This window comes from Bombus impatiens, unplaced genomic scaffold, assembly GCF_000188095.3.
Source record: "Bombus impatiens unplaced genomic scaffold, BIMP_2.2 scf_0020, whole genome shotgun sequence".
Taxonomy (NCBI): domain Eukaryota; kingdom Metazoa; phylum Arthropoda; class Insecta; order Hymenoptera; family Apidae; genus Bombus; species Bombus impatiens.
Window position 1 is genome coordinate 147,937 of NT_176439.1, and position 23,504 is coordinate 171,440.

The 23,504-nt window shown below is 36.0% G+C and overlaps 3 protein-coding genes and 2 long non-coding RNA genes across 9 annotated transcripts; 3 read left to right on the top strand and 2 right to left on the bottom strand.

Annotated features, from left to right (window-relative positions):
• Positions 1-132: 132 nt before the first annotated feature.
• LOC100746121 (RING finger protein 37) lies at positions 133-1,815 on the bottom strand. The gene is made up of 2 exons (XM_003484803.4): positions 1,079-1,815; positions 133-1,001 (listed from the first exon to the last, which is right to left on the bottom strand). The coding sequence occupies exons 1-2, from the start codon at positions 1,696-1,698 to the stop codon at positions 134-136; spliced, it is 1,488 nt and encodes a 495-aa protein (XP_003484851.1). The 5' UTR covers positions 1,699-1,815; the 3' UTR covers position 133.
• Positions 1,750-3,121, top strand: LOC100747074 (H/ACA ribonucleoprotein complex subunit 2-like protein). The gene is made up of 4 exons (XM_003484811.4): positions 1,750-1,865; positions 1,908-2,166; positions 2,246-2,318; positions 2,417-3,121. The coding sequence occupies exons 2-4, from the start codon at positions 1,998-2,000 to the stop codon at positions 2,646-2,648; spliced, it is 474 nt and encodes a 157-aa protein (XP_003484859.1). The 5' UTR covers positions 1,750-1,865; positions 1,908-1,997; the 3' UTR covers positions 2,649-3,121.
• Positions 3,122-4,427: 1,306 nt separating this feature from the next.
• On the bottom strand, positions 4,428-22,719 carry LOC100742731 (rho-related BTB domain-containing protein 1). 5 transcript variants are annotated; one of them, XM_024366456.2, is made up of 15 exons: positions 13,294-13,473; positions 12,648-12,751; positions 11,998-12,195; positions 10,452-10,659; positions 10,096-10,338; positions 9,924-10,009; positions 9,463-9,589; positions 9,239-9,373; positions 8,751-8,774; positions 8,133-8,283; positions 7,891-8,021; positions 7,574-7,816; positions 7,342-7,490; positions 6,641-7,070; positions 4,428-6,440 (listed from the first exon to the last, which is right to left on the bottom strand). In XM_024366456.2, exons 1-14 carry the CDS (start codon positions 13,471-13,473, stop codon positions 6,836-6,838), a joined length of 2,214 nt encoding a protein of 737 aa, XP_024222224.1. In that variant the 3' UTR covers positions 4,428-6,440; positions 6,641-6,835. The 5 variants fall into 5 exon arrangements, with proteins under 5 accessions (XP_024222224.1, XP_012240233.1, XP_012240225.1 ...); XM_012384802.3 differs by lacking the exon at positions 4,428-6,440 and adding an exon at positions 22,585-22,719 and having other exon boundaries at positions 6,836-7,070; positions 13,294-13,657; XM_024366458.2 differs by lacking the exon at positions 4,428-6,440 and adding an exon at positions 19,355-19,487 and having other exon boundaries at positions 6,836-7,070; positions 13,294-13,657.
• LOC117151590 lies at positions 10,655-13,220 on the top strand. The gene is made up of 2 exons (XR_004461618.1): positions 10,655-11,050; positions 11,132-13,220. It is a non-coding gene; the product is annotated as an uncharacterized LOC117151590 (long non-coding RNA).
• Positions 16,308-17,292, top strand: LOC117151589. Its single transcript, XR_004461615.1, has 2 exons — positions 16,308-16,625; positions 17,164-17,292. It is a non-coding gene; the product is annotated as an uncharacterized LOC117151589 (long non-coding RNA).
• Positions 22,720-23,504: the final 785 nt, after the last annotated feature.

Consider the following 23,504-nt stretch of genomic DNA (forward strand, 5'->3'; position numbering starts at 1 on the left):
TCAAAATATGGTATTTTGTATTAATTGCATGTAATTCATTAATTAATGTTACATTAATTGTGCATATATTCCAACAAGTTAATTTATTTAAATAAAATGCATTACATTAGTAATAATAAGTTCATTACACAATTCATTCATAAATCCGTTCTATTTCATTATTTTTATAAGGCATGCTACAAGATGTACATTGGTTATTTTCAATCGATGTTAAGACATTTCTACATAGAACATGTTTACATGGAAGCTGGTAAAAAATGCCATTAGGGCAACAGGAACACGTAATTAATTTCGAATTTGTCTCGTTCCTTTTTGGAATGTTATTAAAACGTTTTAAATTAGGTACTGCTATATTAATATCGAAATCTGTTTCATTATCAACAGTTAGATCCACTATATCAATAGAATTATTTTTTTGTTCCCCTTCTGTGTTTTTAGACAGAGGTATAGTTGAAGTATAAGAATCGGCAGTCACTCTTTTCTTTGCTGGTTTAGTTAAAGCAGAAACAGTTCGTTTTTGGGACATTATAACAACTGGCAATTTATGACAAAGTTTTTTCTCTGCTTTTACAGAACTTACTATAGAGCAATGAAACTTTGGCTTACTATTGCTTGGAGCTTGAATTATATTTCTTTTTAACAAATAATTAGGAAATTCCTTTACCGTTTTATCTGTTACATTCCCATCAGAGGGCAATGCACGACCTAGCACTCTCGGTAATTTTTTTATTTCTTCATTATTGCAATTTTCAAGCAAAAACCTGTCTATCCTTATTTTTAAAGCACTTGCTATAACAGGTTTACGATTTTCACTAAATGGTAAACCAGTAAAAGGATCAGTCAATCTTCTTCCCCATATTGCTTCAGTTTCCTCGTGTTTCAGTAATGTAGTTTGGTCAATTATTTTTCCGCTTGGCAAGAGAATTGGCTGTGTCATGATTTCGTAAGTAATGGCATCTAAAAAACTTTCTGGAACTTGTAGATTTGTTTCCAATATTTCCCTGAAGCAAGTATAATAGATATATAATGTTAATAAATAATATAATTTATATATACTCGCAAATAATTTCACATTTACTTATTATCTGTATCAGCAACAGGTGTTTTATATTCAGCATTTTCAGACCTTTCCATAGATTCAGCTAAGCAAGATTGTTTGAACCATAAAGTAGAAATACTGGCTATAGTATCTTTACCACAACGTGGTGACACTGTTCCCCATACTTCTATCTTACCTAATGCAGGTACTGAATTCTTTGTTTTACATATACAAATTCTTAAGCTATTTATGCATGTTGTTAAGTATTGCAGGGAGGATTTTGTAAAACATTTCAAAAAATTTGCTGGTGCAGGAATTGATTCATGTTTACTTGGACAAAACAATAATCCAGTGTGCGTGGTGTCTAAAAATTCAGTGCCTAGTAAACTGTACGGTACACTGGCATCGTTACTAGTCTTAGCATATAATTGAAAACCTGATGACTTTTGAGAGCCAACTTGTGGCCAAATTAAAATGTGATTAATACGTATGTTACATATAAAAGTAACGTCGATATTTATAGGAGGCTTGATACAAGCATATGCTAAAAATCCTTTATCAGTACCAGTTATTAAATTGGTGACTTCATATCCTTCTGTGCTAACAGTACTGCATTGAATTTCTGGTCTTAAACGAGGATCACAGAAGTTGAAAAGCATTTTTATACTTTAAAAATACATATAACAACATGCTTTAAAGATTTTCTATTAACACAAGACAAATTCCATTTTTGTTTTGAAAATAGCGTGACCTCTACTGTTGTCACAATGTACTTTATGGTTAGTTTAGTCTGTAAATACCGAAGGTTAGTCTGTAAGTATCGAAGGTTAGTCTGTATGTATCGAAGCTTAGTCTGGTAGTACCGAAGGTTAGTCTCTAACCTCTAAGTGAGTGTAAGGGCACGTGGGTAAGATATAGTAAACTTTCGAACGGGAAATCATTATTATTATTGCAAAATATGGAGCAAATAACAATAAAAGAGGAAATTGACGATAGTGTGAGAGAAACAGAGACTGGTGATAATACAGAACTTAAATACGAAGAAAAATTAAAATACACAAGCCTTATAGCTAAACCCATGGCCCCAAAAAAATTAACCAAAAAAATTTATAAGTGTATTAAAAAAGGTATTTTTATAAAACAGTTGAATAGTAAAACATTTTTGTGAAGCATGTATATTTATGATTTGTAATATAACAATTTCAGCTGCAAAGCATAAATCTTATCTTCGTAATGGTTTGAAGGATGTTCAGAAGCATCTTCGCAAAGGAGAACAAGGGTAAAAATAAATTTTTATTTATAACTGTAATTAGATTTTCTGATAATTTTAATGATCAAAAGACTTTTTATTTGAAAGTATTTGTGTATTTTTATTAGATTAGTAGTCTTTGCTGGAGACGTATTTCCAATAGAAATCATGTGTCACTTACCAATTGTATGCGAAGACAAAAATATCCCATACTGCTACACACCTTCGAGACAAGACATTGGTGCTGCTATGGGTGTGAAAAGAGGCAGTCTTATGGTACTTATTAAGGAACATGAAGAATATAAAGAACTTTATGATGAAATAAAAACTGCGATGGTAACATTATCAACGCCACTATAGATATATATTTAACCATTTGTATTTTTAATCACTTTGTAAATAGAAGAGATTCATATATCCTTAAGAGAGAGAAGAGTATTGTATCAGAGACTGCAATTTTTTATACAAATATCTTTCATTATTATGATGTAACCTATTTATTATATAGATGGCAAGTTTTTTAACACAAATCACTGTATGATAAAAGAATCAAAAAAGAGATAGAAATAAAACTTTTCTAATTTAATCTCTTCCCGTGCCAGTTAGTTTGTCGGAACAGACCAGACTGATGCTCGTAAACAGGAACTAACATTCAGTCACGATCGTAACGGGCAAAGATACAGTTCGCGAGCTCGTCTTATTATGTTTACGTTTGGTCCAAGTATCTGGTCGCGAGTCAGGCTCATAATATTCATGTTTGGGCAAAAATCTTCATCGCAACTCTGAGTCGCTACAGTACGGGAAGGGGTTAATGTAACATTTTTTAATTTGGAGATTAGACATTACATTTTTGTGCCTCAATGAAAAGGGTATATAATTGTTTGAAATACAGTTGTAAAAAATCCCAATTTTAGTTAAAAATTAAATTTATTTGTCGCCTGTGCATTTTTGAAAATAGAATATTAAAATTTAGCTTAAGATAAAAATCATATTTCTCGAAGCGGTATGGATATATATGTATATACAGCTATGCTTTTATCTTAGACGAGTAAAATGAAATCTGCCATAGATGTCATTATTTCGATTAACGCTCATCAAGATATCCGAAAATCAATATGGATTGTCAACTGAGACCTTCGAACAATCGCTTTACTTCTTTAGTTTCTCTGTGATCCTCAAAATATCATTTAACGTAATATTTAAAGGTAATTACAAAACTTGATGTTTGTCAAAGTTCGATAGCATTATTCACTTGCCGTCCATCATATATTTGTTAAATCCTGACATGTTCAAATATTGAAAGTGTTTAAATTTGAAAATATGTTTATGAATATGAAGATTGAAAATAACTCATTAATCGTAAGATATAATCAAAGCAATAGAAAAGTTAAATATGCGAAATAGTTACAAATGTGAAACGTAAATCGTGCTGGGGCGAATTAATTTTAATATAGAAATATTAATAATTAGTCATAAGATTTGACTTGTATGTTTTGAAAAAATTTATACGTTTGACGTTCATTAATACAGAACGTTATAATATGAAATGTTCAAAATTACTTTATGATTTCTTAATCGATATCTAGGCTTAAATTCTTAATCCGACCAAATACTGACGATTCCGACGAATCGATTACAGTAATGCTTTGTTAATTGGCCTGATACATTTATTTTAACTATGTACTATATAGAGACACTCCACGGTGTCATTTCTAAGAATTGGTGGAGATAGCTATAGCCAGTTAACCAGACACTACTGTAAGATTCAAAACAGAGGTCGCAATCACAATAATCTTCCTCGGCGTAGGATCGAAGGCTTTGCGAGCGTGGTAAGTTGAAAATTAAAAATAAGAAAAACGAAACGAGTATGTAAATACTTTGAGAAATTGAGAAATTTTTACTTTGAAGGAAATGATAATAGAAAATAATCCTTGTTTATCAACGTAAATTAAGTTTACGTTAAACTGTACATTTACAATTGTCACATTTAGAGTTTTAAATGCCCGCAAATGCCTTGTACGCATGGAAAAACATTTAATAGAAATTTAAGGTGAATTCTAGCTAAAATGCATTTGAAAATTATAATTTCCTGATCCCCTATCGCTCTACATGTAACTGTATTCCTTATTCCTACGATTACTGGTTTCAGTACAAAATATACACTTAGGAGCGACGAAGGATAACATTGACATTAAAATTGACATAGCGTACAAATGGGACGCTATTCTCACCCTCGCCTCGCCGGAACAGATATATTCTCTTTGCGTGTACATTGTTTCCGTTAATTTCTCTCAGATCAGGCAGTAATACATCTTGTGACTGTATATATGTTTAATTTTACTTCTTCCTCAACTTCTTTCAAATATCTAGATTGAAATTGTTTAATTCGAATAACCAGTCAAAGAACCCTCATTGTCACGCGTGGTTACATAAATGTTTATTTAGATACAGTACTGTCTTGTTAATTGGCTGGAATTCTGCCTTATTAACTGATCATTGCTATCCCCACCATTCCTTGGAAGTTTCTTCTAGGAGCGAAATTCTAATTTTTTAATAAACGGCCAGTTAACAAGATAGTACCGTATATGATATACATACATAATGTAAAATTACAATTCTCCGTCTATATTTTGTTTCTCTCCTTTTGTTCCTTCCCATTCGCTCACTCATTCGAACATACTTTCATTGCATGATGATGTATGAAAAAATCGATTGAACGATGAGCACGGCAAAGGATGATCTAACAAGTATTAAATTATTTGTGATATCGACCGCTAATAATACAAGTTGCTTCATATCTAAACGAGGATTTATATACGTGATTGATTACCCACTTTGACGATACATAATTACGTTTCTTCGGCGTACGAGAATCAATTTGTGCCTTACAAAGTACAAGTCGCTAAGAAAATATATAATATACGCGAGGACTCACTCTTACACAGAGATACATTCGAACGGACCATCGCTCTATACCTTACGAATGTTACGATATACGTAATTATAATCGTTACGAATTAATTATCAATTCATCCCCATTTTCTCTCGTTATTTATCCTATTAAATTATTCTTACCAATGTGATCGTAATTTATAATTCTAGCAGTAACCCATTACCGTGATCGATATGTCGCAGTTTTTTTATTGGACGATCCAACTTTATGTCGATTGAACTGCATGCACCCTCATTACTTAATAGTAATCGACGATTGACGAGAATAGCTATTTCATTTAGCCGTAAATCGTTACAAAATAGTACAAATACGAGAGGACTTCTCGCACTCGAAGAAACCGTAATCTCGTCGAACGGAAACTCAAGAGATGAAGCGTCGTCGGATGCTGTACAAACAATGTAAAAATCCGCATCGATTTATTATTAATAGTTACTTATTCCTTATAGAACTATGTGTATCCCTTAGTATAGTCACGCTCTACTATGGACTAAAGCTATTGCTCGTTTTCTTCAGTCTAACACGCATCGATAAAATTACGACGAATCTTAATCGTCTCTTGAAAATTTCATTTTTTTCCTTCAGTGGCTCGATTTAAAAAATTTTCCAGCCCTTTTCCTCTTGCCCTTCTTTTTTTGTAGAATTAAATTGTAATTTGAGGCGGAGGGAAGCTGGAAATTACAATAATTATCGAAGTAAATACTGTTCAAGATTTCCCAGTATTTAGACGCACAACGATTCGGTAGAAAATGCAATTCGGTTTTCTATGCGTCCTGAAATTTACCATGAAATTAATGTAGAAATTTTGGTTTAGAAATATACAGAAATCATGAACAATATTAACTAGAGAAATATGAAAAAATCTCAAGGGTGTTAAGAACCACCGAAGTAACTCTTGTATAAAAATCACTTGTTACGTGATTAAAGTAGATGAGCAATCTGAAACATTCACGTTCTCCATAGAAAAACGTGCCGTGCTCATTGACGGACAATTGGATGCAAGACATTCTTCAACTTATATCGTGATTTATCTTTTTCACTGTAATTCATATTTACGGATACGATCAAAAAGACGTTAAAACATGTCCCAGGTGATCGACATCACCCTATTTTAGGGTCGCTGTGGCAGCAACGACGAGTCGTCAACAAAAGGCACCATCTTGTTTTATTTGCTTATAAACGACGGACGCCCGCGTGAAATTCTAAAAGAATCGACAGCATAGAATTTGTTTTAAATACACTTCTTAAATGACAATACGAATGTTGGATTCATTTCCGTTGAAGTTGTACAAAAGATACGATCGCACCAATTCATATATCGTTTTTTTCTCAGACTGGACACTTTTTTCCAAGACAAAGAAAAACAGGAAGAAGAACCAAGAAATTCATTCTCATTACGTACGGCTGGTAAAGGACTGGATGACTTATATCCGGATTTTTTCATAGGCATCTTCGAGTGTGCATAAATCGTGTTTAACGTTCCTTAAGTATAAATCTGTAGCAGTATCAAAATAGTAAAAATGGTGCATATGAAGACCATGAGCACGGGTAGGACCAGAATGAATCGGACTGAGCGGCGTAAGCCGCTAGGCTCGTGTCATACAACCTGTTCACCTGACTCTATAGAGTCGAATAAGGGTCGTTCAGCTTGCGGATCGTTGTTCGCCGACGATGCTGTACCTCCACCACCGTTCGAACTTTCTCTCCTGGTTTTGCTCGTACCAGAGAAGCATAAACAACCGGACTGATTGCGATTTCTCTTCAACGTCGGCTTATTTTCGCGGTCACGTTCCGCCAAACATTTTTGGTAGTAATCGTAGTCTTTTAAATACCTGTTGAGTAAATGATTAATTAATTTTTATTTTTATTAGATTAGCAATTTCGTCTTGTCACAGATACGACTATGTATGACTAAATTTTAATAGATGCACAGGAAAAAAATATATATTAATTTGATCAATATGTATTCATAACTCATCCAGAACGATTGTAATTGAAATAAAATTGCTGTGCAACTAAAGTTCTTTTTAGTCTTAAAATTCTGCGCTTTGAAGAGTTAAATAATTAAACGCTAATTTTAGATTCTATATGTAAAATACGGACCATACTGGAGGCCATCGATGCTCGTTCAAATATTCCTGGTTCTCCGGATGCAAAAGGCGTACGCTTCGCGGAGACATTTTGCACAACTTGTTGTAATTGACGCACAAGTGGTTCATACACCAGTCAGCTAGTTGATCGGCATTATGCAACTGCGACATGCAAGTTGACGAGTAAGCTATCAGAAGATGTTAGATTCATCGATCATGTACAGGTCATTGAAGAAACAGCTGACCTTGCACGGTTCCAGCAGTCTCAGACAGTTCTCCACGGCCTCGTTTCCCTCGTTCTGAGACAATCTCCCGAGATCTTCGATCACTCTGCTCTCGACCAAGTTCACCAGTCGTTGCAAACAAAGACGATTTGCCAATTCTAAGAGGTTCAAGCACCTGGCAGAGGAAATTGCTGGCACTTCATCCGTATAGAGATAGCAGAGTAGTTTGTGGAACGTGTACTCGCGTACACCGGGAAACACTATCTGTTCATCGAATGTTATTGTAGTTTTATTGTGATAAAATATTTTTGAAAAAGCTTCAGGAGACTGATATTTACCACTTTTGCGCTACTTTCGCGGAAATCTCCGGAGAACATGGCCTTCATTACATCACATCGGGCAGTGAGTATCGCTTTGTGGGCTGGAACACTTCCATCGTCTAGTTCAAATATCACATCAGCGAATAGTCCTAAAAGAAATCATATTTTGTCATCGAAAATGAGAAAAAATTATTTTAAATTAATTTTTAATATTATTAGACTGCAGATGTTTTGCTTATTATATTTCATTAATACAGTACCTTGTTCTAGACAAATGTCTTCCAAACGTTGCCTCACCACTTGCTTATACCTATTATTAAGATCATTATTAAACTGATCTCTTGTTTGTAAAGTCCCAAGCACCATCAATAATTGCGGAAGCTCCAAGAATTCCGCCGCTTGTCTAATCTCCTATATGTGAAACAAAGAGGAATGAATCGATATTCCTATGTAATAGAAAAATAAGCATGAAATGAGAGTTTTAGAATCCATTTTTACATTGTCAGCTGAAAAAAAGTTGATAATGTTTTTCATGCACCTGTGACCGATGAAACCTCAATCGTTTAATGATCCTCGTATTTAAAAATATGTATTTTCAAATCCTTTGCATAAATTATGCATAATACTTTATGAGTCATTGGATACTACTGTATAGAAATTATATTTTCCTTACTCAATGTCTTTATCAAGGCTTTTTTTAGAAAAGAAACATGCTAAAATGATGATAAATGTGACAGTGACCTAACAAATTGACTTTAGGAATCGGTGAATCGATATTTTCCATTTAGCTAAATATCTCTACGTTGTGCGTGCGTGTAATATGTGTTCGTGTGGATATGTATGCTTGTGTCAGCAAACGTATTTCACATTGTACTAACCAGTAGAAGCCCGATAGGAGCTGTCTGAAAGAATAGAGCCGCGTTAGTTCCCGCATACCGAACTCGTGTTTAAACTTTAAACTTACTATTTGCATAAAGTATTCCTTCGACAAAAAAATACATTTACTCTACGGTTTAACTCCGATCCAAAATAATATAACCTACTACTGGGTATACAAATATTACATAATTATTCTATTTACATAATTTTCTGGAATTCCTAGTATCGACCTAATTTCCTAAAAAATATTAACCAGTTGCTTCGAAAGCCGTTCAGATAGGTTTACCTTTGGTACATTTGTATCATAAGAAATACACGCATAAGATTTATTTATCAATTACTATATATATTAAGTTATTTTTTTAATGCAATAATGGCATCGAAAGGAAAATGGATGTATAAAAGCTATTATATCAACTAAAAAAAGAATGTTAGATGGCCCACGGGTGTACCTGCCCGCACAGGTAATTGTACCGACGCAACGTACTTGTAGATCGTGATACCGTTTATCCAAGCTGCCCATGTAAATGAATTGCAAGCACTGCTGCATCGCCTGGGGTGTAATTAGTTTAGACAGCGTCACCACGGTCGTTGGTTGCTGCATTCCATTTGTATTTTCAGTCTATAATTTAATTGCACAAAAAAAGGAAACTAATTAGGATCTTATTATTATGTAACTCGAATTATATTATATTATTTATAGAGACTTACCAAGCATACACGGATGTTCTGGAAGGCAGGATGATTAAGTTCTCTAGTAGCTCCAGGTGGTTTCTTTTGGTTGTCCACCGTGGGCAGTACTTGGAAGCTTGAACGTCGCTTCAGTTGTTCCCAAACTCTACAATATGATTTTCACAATTTGGTTAATTGTGTATAACGTCATTGCAATACCGTATAAGAGACTTGGAAATTTATAAAATTTAGGAAATTATTCAAGATAAGTTATCAACTATCGAGTATCACTATGCGATATTATATGATAGGTATTAATAATCCTTTTTTGAGTGAATAATATATGGAATAATACTTGCTATGCTTTTAAAAGTTATTATTAAAATACAAATATAAAGTTAACAATCTGTTTTTAAATATTAGAATGAATAATAGACAATTAAAAATTTCCAGACAATAATGTATATTATAATTTGAACAGATTTGTTCAATGAACTCACTTTGCAGGTTTTGATTGATCGATACGAATGAGGCATTCGGTGTCATCGTTGAAGTCACCGACCGTTGCTTCGCCGAATGTACTCACCTTAATACAATTTTTTTAGAAATGTTTGCAAGTAAAATATAAACAATAATTTAAAAAATAAGAGGATAATAAGAAATAGAGAATACCATGCTAGATTCGCTAGAGCTTCGAGGTGTTTGTTCCTGAACGAGTTCCATAGAGAAAAGTCGATGGAACGCGGGCGATGCTGCGGCTAAAAGACACCTGTGAGCGGAAAACGTGCAGTTTCCGGCTATCAAAGTCACGTCAGTGTGAACTGGTTTTGTCCACAACGTTTTCATGTTTTCTTCGTAAGTGCTTGTCGCCAGACACACTTCCGGTGGTACAGGTTTTGGTGGACAAAACGGTGCCTGAAATATAATATGCTCTATTAATTTAAATAAATTAAATTATCCTCTGTTAAATTAATCTTTTTCCAAACTGGTTTTCTTAATAAACATGTGAATTTTCTAGGAAAGCTTACCTGAAGAAGAGGCCTTTGCACCCTCTTCAAGTTCGTCATCCAAAATCGTTGTTGGCGACGCGCGATTAAGGCAGCGCGTATCGAATTCTCGAAGACTTCGTTAACACCGTAATATGTAAAGACGCTAGTCTCATAATAGCAAACACCAAGCTCACGTGCAACAGCTCGAGCTTGATCAGGCATTACCAGATCGCTCTTCCTCGTGGCTCTGAAAATCAATTTATCAAAATATTAAATTAATACATTGTAAATTTATAATAGATTTATAAATTTATAATGATATACAAGTACTAATAATAATATTCAAATAGCTTAATTTTTATACAATATTATACAAATTAATACAATCTGAAGCTAAAAGGGTGTTACTCGTAAAGTTATCTTTATATAATAGGATTCTGCAAAACGATCGTAAAAAAGATACTGAAAGTCACGATGAACTTTGAAAATCCCTTGGGAGTCTCCAATATGTCAAGGCTCGGAATCCTGTTCTATATCGCGTGGCACATTGAAATAAAATATTCTCCGCTATACCGTCAAGCAATATAGGTGCAAAAATTCAGTATAAATGCGGTATTTCATCGATTAAATATCCTAACGTGAGTAACTTCTCCACCTGCGAATTTACAATTCTGTTAAAACTGGTATACATATTCATATATAGCTACTACTCTACTTAGGTCACAGAAAGATGTCAATCCTATATTAGCTTAACCATATAAACCAGTGTTTCCCAACTTACAATTTTCCCTTCGTGTTTACGTATAAAAAGGCATTTTTAATAAAATAAAAAATACACTAAAAGCATATTTTCCAGAATATTGTTCCAAAGTGACTGGAGCCTCTCAGAAGCCTTCTATCAGGAATCTATTGACTCTACGATCCGTCACGCTTATGCTAGTGACTAAAATTTTTTAGTCATTTTCTCAAGTTTTTAATAATGTGATTGATTTAAAATTAATACTATAGATATCAATAGTAATTTTTTTCAGTTACTTTTGACAAGAACATCGTAGAAATTTCCTACAATAAGATATTACAAGTTTTCTTTTAAATTTCTCAACTTTATGGAAGCTACAGTGATCCTAAACTTTTGGTCAGTAGTATAATATTAGCATACCAAAAGATGGTTACTCAAGATCTCAAAATGTGCCTTTTCGTACCCGTCGGTAATCTGGCTATCGATAAACCATGCAGGATCCCTTAAGGACCCCTCTTACTCAAGAACGTCGATCGTTGCATTTTACTATGCTAAGAATTGAACAGAACTCGTTGGCTGCGGTGGTCTGCGTTGATAATATCCTCGAGATGGCGGAGAAAGGATAGTTTCTATTTGATAAGAGGCGCAAAGGAGTCGACCGATCGGTAAAGAGTCTACGAGGCATTCGCGGAATCAATACTTTGACATACTTGGTCGAAGAGGCTGTCGTTGCATTTAAACGAGCTCCAATATAGGGTGAAGAAGTCGATTCAGGAAAGGGTGTGTTGCTTCTAAATGTGGAAAAGAGGAGACTGACTATATGTAGTTGAAGGAACAATATCGTACCTCACGAACGGACTGCGGTCACGGAAATAGCTCAGATACGTCTCATCTCGGTACATGTAACGTAGATCGTTCTTGCAGCCCACTAACAGTACCGGAGTCTGTGGGCAGAATCGTCGTATTTCCGGATACCACATCGCCTTGCAGTTCCGTAAAGATACGGGATTTGTTATAGAGAAACATAGTAGCACAACGTCCGATCTAATTTTAAACATACGTAGAGATTAATTGTTTGATCTTTGGAAAGTTAAATATACTAATCGTGTATTCTTGTATTAAAATTATGAAGTTTCAGGAGATTTATGGTTGATCAGTACTGGCTTCTAAGTGGTTCGCGTAGAAATAATAAAAAGGAGAAAAGAATAATTACAGCGTGTAAATGATAGACCACGTATAAAAAATTGACATCAAAATATATGAAATTATTTTCTTAGAGGAATAAGAGGTAAATTCTATACTAAATATGACGGTAAACGGGATAAGTGTTAAAATAATTTATATTAGTTTTTAGAGCTATCGTAAGATAAAGCTAAAATTGTAAGTGGCAACTCTACTACGATCGAAGAAGATACAAGAATATTGTGTTTGTGCGTTAAATGGTACGCTAAACACAGTGGAAATTTATGAGAAGATTTATTTGACGATTATCTTACCTGCCGTACGCGAAACGTCGATCCTTCTCGTGGTCGCCAAACGTGTCCCAAAGTCGCAGGGAAACATTTACGTTATCGACTACTTCCCAGGAACGTTCTAGGACCTAGAAAATGGACGCAAGTTGAAGTCTTTTATCTTAGTTACATTTTTACATTTAACGACCGATCTACAGTGTGCGGGAAACAAAATATGAGACTTTGAGGTAAATTCGTCAAACAGTCCATTGAGCAAAGACCAAAGACGCAATAACGTTCCTCAAAAGCGATCAGACGAAACTGGCCAAACCAGAAATCTACGCAGAGATCACGATGAAAGTGAAAATACAGTACAGGTATTTGAACGCCTCTTAAATGACCTGAGGGTAAGCACCGATGTAAACATTTCCTCCCAACTTAAGAATTTTCAACTTCGACATTTACTGCTCGTTAAACGCTACATCGCGTGCGAAGCGTTTTGCGTTGTCTTTTCAAAATTAAAACAATGATTACTACTAACAAATTGGAGGCCACGATTCACAAATTCTACCAAACCCAATCTACATGGAAGATAAAAATTACAATCAACGAACGATATCGCATCTAATCTCTACTAAAGTTAGACACTACGACTCAGCGAAGAACATCGAACGCTACTCCATGAACTCACGTCCTTGTAGATTCTATACTGGTCGATGGCCCAGACGGTGGGCACGTGAGTCGTCAAGAGTTGCGACAGCGACACGTGTTTGTTGCAGGCTCTCGCACAGATCAACCTGGTCTTTCCAACTGCCGTATCGCCGACGACCACGCACTTGACCAGTTCCTGATGCGGCTGCTCATTGTCCATCACCGACAATCTCCCCTGTTCATCCAATATGCCCTCCTCTCACGTGCCAGGTCGTCCGAAATCGCGATTTCCTCCGTTGCTACCGTTTCGTCAGTCGAATGGCACAATGTCCACATTCGATCTTCACCGTGAAAGATGACGCCGCGTTGATCCTGGCGGTCTGTTCCCCTTAACGATGCTGAAACTGAAATCGTAAAGGAAAATCGTAACCATACGACTGGTCAATGGATCCACGCACGCGATGTCCTTGGAAGAATTCTAGAAATGATCTAATCGTTGCTTGGAAATTGCAAGGAAAAGAATGGTGCAGGCATGAGGGGAAAGGTGCGAGGTTTCACGTGAGAATAAACTTGGTACCGGTTACGTCGCGTGTCAGACTGAATTCTACTTGTAATGCACCGCGCGCTTTCAGTGCGTTTGATCTTTCATTCGACTCGGGTTCTCTGTGATCAGATTCTTCTTTTAGTCAGTTAAAAATTGTACCATAGCTTCTAAGAAAAAGATGTTCCTTCGACAAAACACAAGCTAAGGATCTGTAATACTCGAACGACGAAGCTCAACATTTTGAACAGTTCGATACACGATATGTTTCTTGATCGAAAGTTAAAAAGACGCTGATAACGATGCAGACAACGGTGCAGACACGATGTCGATCGGTCACGTAGGCGTAGGTATTTTAAGCTTACGTGCAACGTTCAGACGTCCAGGCACCGTAAATATACATGTATACGCAGAATGCCTATTGATTTGACCCCGTAAGCGGCTTCTCTATATTTAGTATCGAACGTTCGTAACTTCAACCTCAACCCCGCCTATCACCTTAACCCTGAACCAAGCCATGGACACTAACTAGGAATTCTCACGTTCATACGAGCTTCAACAACAGGATGACACCGTCGTTGATCGTGTCAGCCTCTTTTAAACGAACTTCGAAGTTTCGTTTTATCTGGTTTGCACCGAATTTCACCAAAACTTACCAGAGTATGTATTTATATCGGAGCATCAAAGTCAGATATTTTCTAAGCAATGCGTGACGTTTATTTCGGGTATGTGGATATCAATTTGAACGTCGAAATCGTTAGATTTGTTAATTCACGAGATCGTTGAGTCAATCGAGTGTTGGTTTCCTTCGTTACGTTTGAGAAGGTGTTCTTCCTGATATCAATGTTGAATCAAGGATTTTCTTCTTTCGTGCTATCAATCATTCTTTCGAAATAAACGCTTTTTATACATATATCCGATCGAATAGAAAATCAGATTGAAATCAGACATAAAAAGTGCATCAAAAAAGTAGAGAAACTGCGTTTACCAGTGAAACAATTACTATCGCATGACAGATGAGACAATCGCATGACGCGAGAAACAACTTTATCCCATCCCTGACTAGACTATAAAATCGTATTTCAAGCGGACACGTCGATAATCGGTGCTAGGTGACAGCGTCTATACGTGTATGCAGAACAATCAGAATGAGTCACAACGTGAAAGTCGAAACTGTGGCCCGCTCGATACATTGGCCCGTGCCGAGCGCCTCTTCCTTTCGTGATCCGACTCTGTGAATGAATTTACTCCGACAATAAGAATCTCATTTTACCCATCAAACGTCGCCGAGGAATCGATTGCTGAGAAGACAAAATATCTCTCACGTTCACACAGACGTAGGAAAATTCGCTACTTAATTTGCAAATTCATTTAAAATCTATTTTTAAGCTTTAATTAGGATATTAATATCGGTATGATCTCGTTTCGATACAGAGCTAAAACGATTTTTTTTAGACAAATGTTAAACCTTTAAATTAATTTTCTTTTGCTCGTATCTCTACCTATTCTAATCGTTGAAGTGAACAACGTACATACGACGAGATTCTCAGAAACCAAATCAATCAACTCTACTTCTTCTAAGTTTCTAATTTCTTAATTATTTCTCGAAAAACTCAACCTTGTCCTATTAATTAAGTTAAGATAATGAAATACAAATCATATTGTGTAAAGGATTAAATGTGAATACCGAGGGGTTTGAACGTTTCGAGAGAGCAGTTTGGCGGACTATTTCTCCGACAAGAAGCAATTTTGCTCGGCCATCGCACGCTAGCCAAGCCTTTGCAGTCAAGCAACTTCCCAAGAAATTTCCTTCACCGTGGGAGAGGAAAGAAGAAAAAAGAAAAGGAGATGAAGTTTGGAAGGGTCGGACGATCGATAATCGCGGAACGTTCGCGAATCGCATGATTACTTATACATCGACAATTAAACGTCGTTTCCTCTGTTGCAGCTCGTGAATTGTCGTCGACTTTTTACAAGGTCTTATCGATTTGCGATGCTTGACGTGGCACACGAAGATTTCCACTGTTTGCGGTGAATTACCGAGCGACCGGAAACGATCAACGATTCGTAGGGCAAAGAGGATACTCGATGCCGCTGCACTTGAACTTATCGCGCGATCGTTAACGCGACCTAGAAATAGGTGCATTGATTTTCACGTCGACTTATCCAGACATTCTAATTATTAATAGACTGCAAATATCCACGCATCTACGCGAAATATGAACGTGCAAGGATATACAAAATATGCAAATATCGATCGGATCGTTATAGCATTTCTGACATCAGTGAAATCTGTCGTCTCGTAAGATCACCATTGTAAATGAAAGTACATAGCATATTTAAAAAATCATCGTTTTTAACGTATATTTGTTGAACTTTTCAAAGGAAATAATATGAATTTTGTCAAGCTTCCAATTGATCGAACGTAGATTTCCTGATAATAAATTACACGATAATATTCTCGTCGAGAATTACTTGAATTTTTGTGTAACTTAGTTTGCATCGAGACGTGCGTTTTACGATTCCCCGAAGTACTAACTTCCTATTACTTTCAGTCTTCTATATTACTGATTAAAATTTGTTTACGAGTGTCATTAGTTCGCGAACGGTACTATTCTACTCGTTCTCGTTTCATCTCAGCAGGGTGAACGTTAATTTCGACGGTTCATTCACGACGAAGAGCACTTCGGGTATTACGCGACGGCTTTGAATGAAACTTCGCAACTAGGTCGAGGTTCGGAAGGTATCAGAAAATGATTTCGTCCGAAAAGCATTTAAACTCTCGAATACCTTCGATACTTAGAGAAACTGACAATTCCCTTTCTAGACAGGTAGAGTAAATTCGAGTAAATTGAAGATAGGGTTGTGTAGCCGTCATTGTCTCATAAAACGAAAGAGAAATTCGTGACAAATCTTTCAACGCGTCTTTCATTCTTCCTCGATAAAAAACGAACCTAAAACTTGATTTATTATGAATTACAATTCTAGGGAATTGATATCTCTTTGTCTTTTTTACTCTCATTTTTCTTTTAAAAATATAAATTTTATTTGATTAATTAAACTTAAGTAAACCTATTAATTCGTTTAAGTAACGAAAGCTTAGCATATTTAGATCTAACTAATTGGTATTTAAATAAGTTCGTTAAAAAATTGATGTATATCTTTATATCCGTCTGAATGATTTGTAGCCTACAAATTTATTTATAGTCTATCTTCAACTTCCTCTTAAGAAGTTCAATTTCCATTCAGTATTCACCTACAGAAACGTCTATTTCTTCAAACTAGACTCTACAAATTTTTCTTTCGTGAGTATCGTATTGACTTTAACCCACGATTACAATAACTATGCTAATTTTCGTCTTATTCGAGCGATTTTATCGAGACCCGGTCGATGAAATGCCTAAACGTAAACGCCAAGGTGACATGGACACGTATTGCGTGTGGAAGATCCGTTGACGCATTGCAGAAGAACAAAATTATCGGGAGAGGTCAGCAAAACGACCGAGAAAAAGGTAGAACAGTGCATAAAAAAGGAATGTTAAAAAAATAAAAAAGAAAGACAAAAATGGTGGCGCATTTGAACCGACGGAGAACAGCATTCGTCCCTGCTCGGCCGGTAAATCAATTTCGTCGAAGGACGATCTAAGAGTGCGAGAATTGCGGCGGGGTCAACGAGCCACGCAGCGGCCACATTAATTAAGTAAACGCTGCTCCTATTGCCGACCTCTTTCAGCGGCTAATCGCTTTCGACGCTCGTGCGATTATGTTCACTACGAATATCCAGAAATTCATTTCTGACGCCGTTTGTTTTTTATATTTCATAAATTGGATGATAGTTGGTTAATAATTCAGAGCTTTTGTGTCATCGGTTTTCCAGGATAACGAAAGTAAACTTTCCTAAAAACGTAAAAACGTGAATTTGCATAAATATCTGTAGTCTAGTAGTATTGAATGTCTATATTAAATACTATTTAGAAAATACGATTGTTCTAATTTTTTGCTAAACATTCTTAATGTTTATTAAAGAACTATGTTTATCAATTCTTACTTCCCCGTTTTCCTTTCTGTTGCCGCTATTGCTCATACCTCTGCAGGCTTCAAAGATATACAACGTAATAGATATTATTTAATTCTTATTTGTTGGTTTTATACCAACAGGAAATTGAATTGTATGCATACATTCATGCGTGCATAGTATACGTATCAAATGTAAACTGAAATAAGTATATGTAAATAAATCTTACATCCAAACATATTTATTTGCCTATTAATAGAATATAATCAATCACGAAATGTCAAGGAATAATAGAAATCTTATGCTCACATAAGATTAAAAAAAAAGAATCATGGAAGAAAATTAATCGTTGAATTTATAAACAATTAATCAAAAGAGATTAAAGTGGTAATAGTAACACAGATACTATTTTTCTACATCAATCATTTTATTCTAATTGAAAGTATTGTTAAAATTTCACATTTCTTTCGGCATGGAACGTGTTAACCGGAAGTCACTAACTATAAATATTCCCATCAGCTGTTGACGAACAGTGTGGGGCCTGTGTTACAATTTACTTTCAGAGCATCGTCATTCTTGCAATTTTTATATATTAAAAGATGAAATTAGATAATCATATAGAGAGCATATAATATAACGAGGAAAAATTCATATGTGATCACTTGGAGCAGTATTACGCCAGGGACACGGGCTGCACGGCTGCACGGCTGCACGCAGTGTGGTCTCTTACATAAGTTAGAACAGAGGTTAGAAAGAGAAGCATAGAGAATACGTTCGACCGATATGAATAGTTGACACGATGTTTTCACTTGACACCGGTTTTCGTTAGAAAACGAAGCTCTGTGTGCGTAAGTAATCCTTTCAAAATTTTCATAAACGATCAAATAGATAGTTAGCTATTAACGATCAATGGTGCGTTCATTAAACCAACGAGGATTGAACAATTAAACGTCATCGCGATATACAAATTTAAAATTGTATCACTTACCAAGTTAGAAGATGGTTGATTTATTTGACAAACGATTCTCAAATCTGGCAGTGTTCTTTTTTATCTTTAGGTTTTCGGAAGTACACTCACTACCAATTCAACATGAAGAAATCGAGAACGATGTTTTGTCAACGATCACCAATTCAATTAATACGAAGATTAACGCTGGTTCCCTTAAACACGTTGAAACGCGAAAACACGCGAAAATATTGAAACGCGAGGAAAGTTAACAGGCTGAACCATCTACGTCCGCAACGTATACGTATATTGACAGCTACGTAGACGAAACGAGTCTCATAAATGCACGAAATCACGTCTACTCGCACGCACTGTGATACTCAGATCGGATAGTGTCTTCGTTGATAGAAGACGAATCCATAAACTCGCGTTTCACAAACGTACAGCGAGATTCTGCGAGACGAAATGAAACAACTAGCTGAACGAAATGACAAAAGTGAGGTTACGTAGGTCCAGACTCGATGACACGAGTTATCGAGACGCAGTCTGATAGTTGATGACTTTTACAACAGATTTCTCTCCTTTCTTCTTGTTCCTACCGTCTCTCGGATCGTGACAATGGACTAGAAGCTGCAGCGGCACGCTGCACACCCAGGACGCACCACGCAAGTTCCAGCTGACGTCCTGGCGAATCGAAGAAGTGGGGAGGGAACGGAGCAGTCAAGTGTGGTGGACAGCCCTCATGGACTTAGATCGGCCCTCGCGGCTCTAAGGTTCGTTACGCTTATCGCTTCTCTCGATATTGCCAATTCATCCAATAGTAACAGTTTGTGACAACAACAATTCTTTTTTATATTTGATATCTTGGAACTTTGTCGGACATCTTTCAATTTTTTAGGAGAAGCATAAGTGGAAAAGCAGGATTAGGGATTATTTGGTTATGTTTTGCAACCCTTTGACTATCATTGGTACCTGTACGTGATAGAAGTCAATGCTTATAGAAAGTTAAAGGTAATCACTCGCTAGATATTAATAATACACCTGTGAATGCCTGTAGGTACTCCAACTGTTCTTTTTTTCCTAACAAACGAATATATTCCTATATTACTAATTTTATTTATGGTATATGCAGAATGTAAAATGTGAAATATTAAAACAAAAGATATTGTGAATTCGTACACAGTGATTACTACCGCATTGAGCACCTCTCGTCTTCAAACACGTCGGATCAAAAGGTTACTTGAAAAATTAAGAAAATAAATGAACTTAAATTACTCAAAATAAATGAAACCAAATGGAAAAACTATACACAGCTGTTCAATGACAATTTCTTCTATGGATCGAAAGCGCGGTCGCGAAACTAGACCGTGTTAAACCGCCTAGATATGCGTCCCGTCGTCCCGACAATGCACGTGTACTCGTTCAGAGGTACACAAGCAGCTCGATTGTCGATAGCGAACTCGTTGTGCCTCCAAGCTTCGAACGCCGCGAATCAGCAGGGGGAAGAGGGAATCACCAACGCCACAGGAAGGGAGAATCACCGAGACAGGAAAGGAGGAGAATGTAAGCTTCGGCAAGAGTTGGAACAAGAGAAAACGATCAGCAGTCAGCCAACCGCGTGAGACTGAATGAACTCGTCTCTGACCCCGACATGCCCTGCCTCGTTCCCGAGCGACGACAACCCCAGTCTACCACCTCTTCGCCTCTTCCTCCATTTCGCAATGCCTGTTTTATCGCGAGAGATTTTTCATGTTTACCGTTGATTATGGCCAGAGCTTAATTATTCTAGCTATTAAGAAAGTTTGAATTTGATGGTGATTTAGAATTTAATATTTGGAATTTGCTTTGATCCATTTTATCCAATTTGAAATCCAACATTACTTTTAGAATACTTAGAATACTCAAAATTTTCTGATCATTTTATTCCTCTTTTTAAATTGCAAGTATTCTTGTCTTCTAAGTGATCCAGCCTTTCTTCAAAGAAATTATTCTCAAATAATCTAGTTTCACAACATGACGTTCTGCACGATTATTTTTCTGTTACAAATTAACCGCATCGCCCAATATTTCTTTCATCTTTCTTTTTACCAGCCTAATTGTACCAAGTACAAAGAACAGCCAGAATTATTTTTCTCATTTCTTAGGAAAATCATATCATAGAATCTAGAGCTTTTATATCGACGAGTCAGTAGTTTTTATGCGAATTAGAGAGACGGAGGAGCGTTTGTCTTTGATCATCGAAATCGCAGGACTTCGATAAAGGGATATCGCAAAAGGGATATAGTCGGTGGATTACGCAAAACAGAAGTCGAGACGGGGAAATAAAGCGCGTCGAGACGGCGACACCTCGTCCACGCGCATGCCAGCCTCGCTCGTGACGTCAGAGAGCGAAAAATCAATCCACCCTGTACAGTGCGGCAGGACAGGGACGTTGTATATCTGGCCGCCATGGTCACCGTCATTGAATTAGCCGAATTAATTGTAGTTCGCCTAATCGATCGCCCTTGGGCTAATTTGCAATTTTAGAATTCTGTCGATCGTTGATATCTTGGAATGTGACGAATGTTTTGCTTTCTTGAAATGAGTTTTCAGGGAGGAAGAAGTAGAGGTATAGATAGCTATAGATTGAAATTTTTTAGAGCCTTAGAGATGGAGATAGAGGATATTAATATACGAAATGTGGCTGGGATTGCTTGAACTGAAAAATGGAAAAAAAGCGGGAGACCTAGTTGTTACGCGGCTCGACTTGGCAAGAAGTCCCACAAGGAAGTTGTATAAAAGATTGGAGTAGTATTCTAGTTTGAGTTTGTAAACTCATTTATGGAAGTACTGAGATGAAATTGGAATCTAAGAAGAGTTTAGGAGAAGTATGAATACATAATATACTCAATAATGAATGAAGATGACTATGATTGAATGTACATAAATGTAGAATATTGTAATATCAAAGTTACTATAGATATTTAAAATTTCAATAAAAGAATTGAACATGCTACATTTTCAAGATTACGATGTTCTAACTACTTTGAAATACTTGAACATTTTTCTACGATACTATGAAATTGAAATTAATCAATAATTTCGTCTTGTTCAAATAATTTCTTTTAATTTTAAGAATAAACAGATCCAGATTAAAAAGATAATAAGATGCTATAGGTAGAGCTTGCACGTCGTGAAACGTTTCGTTACGCAATCCATTCAAACAGCACCATTTAAAAGATTAATTAATTGTCCGTTCCACCTCGTTAAGATCACATATGCTGGTGTAATTGAAATAATGCTTATGCAATGCAAGACGTTACTTCGGAAGATAGGGACGCCGATCGTTTTCCCATAATGCACAAATGAATCCCAGGTTGCGCGATATACAAGTTAACAAACGCTGGAAAACGTATTTCAACGAGTTTTATTAATTGCAGAATACTTTATTCTGATCCAATCGCGATGCACCTTCCCACAGTAATCGAATCGACATACTGACGTCGGACATCTCAACGACCAATGACTCAGAGGTAACGCGCTTTATATCTTTTTGTTCTATTCTAGGATATTTAAAAAATATAAATCAGCAATTCTATGGTTAAGCAAATATATAAATTCACAAACGTGACGACTGTCTAATTGGATCTAAAAAATATCAAAGGTAGATTTTCAGCGTAAAGTTCTTTGAAAATTTTCAATAATAGTTCTTAGAGAGTTTTGAAAGCTAAAATATATACATATATATTATATGATATCTTTTTGTATTTTTCAAAAAGACATTTTTTTGTTTTTTAATTTCTCTGCGCCTTATAGATTTCCTATCCTCTCTATATTCTAAATTACTCACCTGTTATCCGCGTTTCCGACTAGTTCCTACTGTCGATCTCGGGAAAGCAAACTGTTTTATGCGTTCCTGGCAAACGAAGCTGCACCTTCACATGATAATTAATAAAGACTGTTTTTCTTTCGCGCCGTAGATGGTGTGTTCGAGACCTGACGCGATCGTGTCTCAGCTACGAGCAAACAATCCGTAAGATTGCAACCGAAAGGGATTTCTGCATTGCTGTTGTCCCGTGCCTCGGCTTGGACCACCATTAGCTCATCAAGTCCGTTAAACGGACACGAAAGAAGGCAGAGACGCCGAACGAGGCGGACTTAAGTGTCTGGAGCTGTTCGTGCAATTGTTAAGTAACAATTTAAACCGTGTATAGACTGATGAGCACAACGACTTGGTGCACGCTGCAACGCATTAATATCTGACTGCCGTCGTGTCAGATCACTAGAGCATTCATCTTGCAATTTAATTTAGAATTTGTTAAGATAATTGGAGTTATTGGTATATTAATTGATCATTTGTCCCTAATTAAATTATTAGATGCCATTGTTAGATAATAGGTATTGGAATATTAATTAATTATTTACTGACAATCGATTGTGTAGAATAATTTTTGGCATATATGGAAACAGAAAATTTGAAACTTGTGTCAGTAGTACCTTAGCTTTTCTACAATTTTATTGCAAACGATATTGAGTAGTCTGATGTGCATCAAGCAGTTGCGTTTCACTTAGCAATCTGTGTTCTGCATTGGGCTATCATCCAATATCTTTGCAACAATGTTATTGCTATTCATAATAATACGTGCTACGGCAGTAATTGGCAATTCCAAAAAGAATTCCATATAATTTGATTTCTACTATAGAATTTTTATCTTTTTTGTAATTCTGTTTAAATATATTTGTTGAATTCCAAAGTTCAGTGCATTTTTT

Bases quoted from the DNA above. Each gene is read 5' to 3' on its own strand.
- LOC100742731 (XM_024366456.2), bottom strand. From the start codon at position 13,473: ATGGACAATGAGCAGCCGCATCAGGAACTGGTCAAGTGCGTGGTCGTC. The intron at 10,339-10,451 runs GTAAGCTTTCCT...ATTATATTTCAG, and splicing joins TGCAAAGGCCTCTTCTTCAG to GCACCGTTTTGTCCACCAAA. The intron at 7,817-7,890 runs GTAAATATCAGT...TTCGATGAACAG, and splicing joins GCGAAAGTAGCGCAAAAGTG to ATAGTGTTTCCCGGTGTACG.
- LOC100746121 (XM_003484803.4), bottom strand. From the start codon at position 1,698: ATGCTTTTCAACTTCTGTGATCCTCGTTTAAGACCAGAAATTCAATGC. The intron at 1,002-1,078 runs GTAAATGTGAAA...TACTTGCTTCAG, and splicing joins GTTGCTGATACAGATAATAA to GGAAATATTGGAAACAAATC.
- LOC100747074 (XM_003484811.4), top strand. From the start codon at position 1,998: ATGGAGCAAATAACAATAAAAGAGGAAATTGACGATAGTGTGAGAGAA. The intron at 2,167-2,245 runs GTATTTTTATAA...TAACAATTTCAG, and splicing joins TTATAAGTGTATTAAAAAAG to CTGCAAAGCATAAATCTTAT. The intron at 2,319-2,416 runs GTAAAAATAAAT...TATTTTTATTAG, and splicing joins CTTCGCAAAGGAGAACAAGG to ATTAGTAGTCTTTGCTGGAG.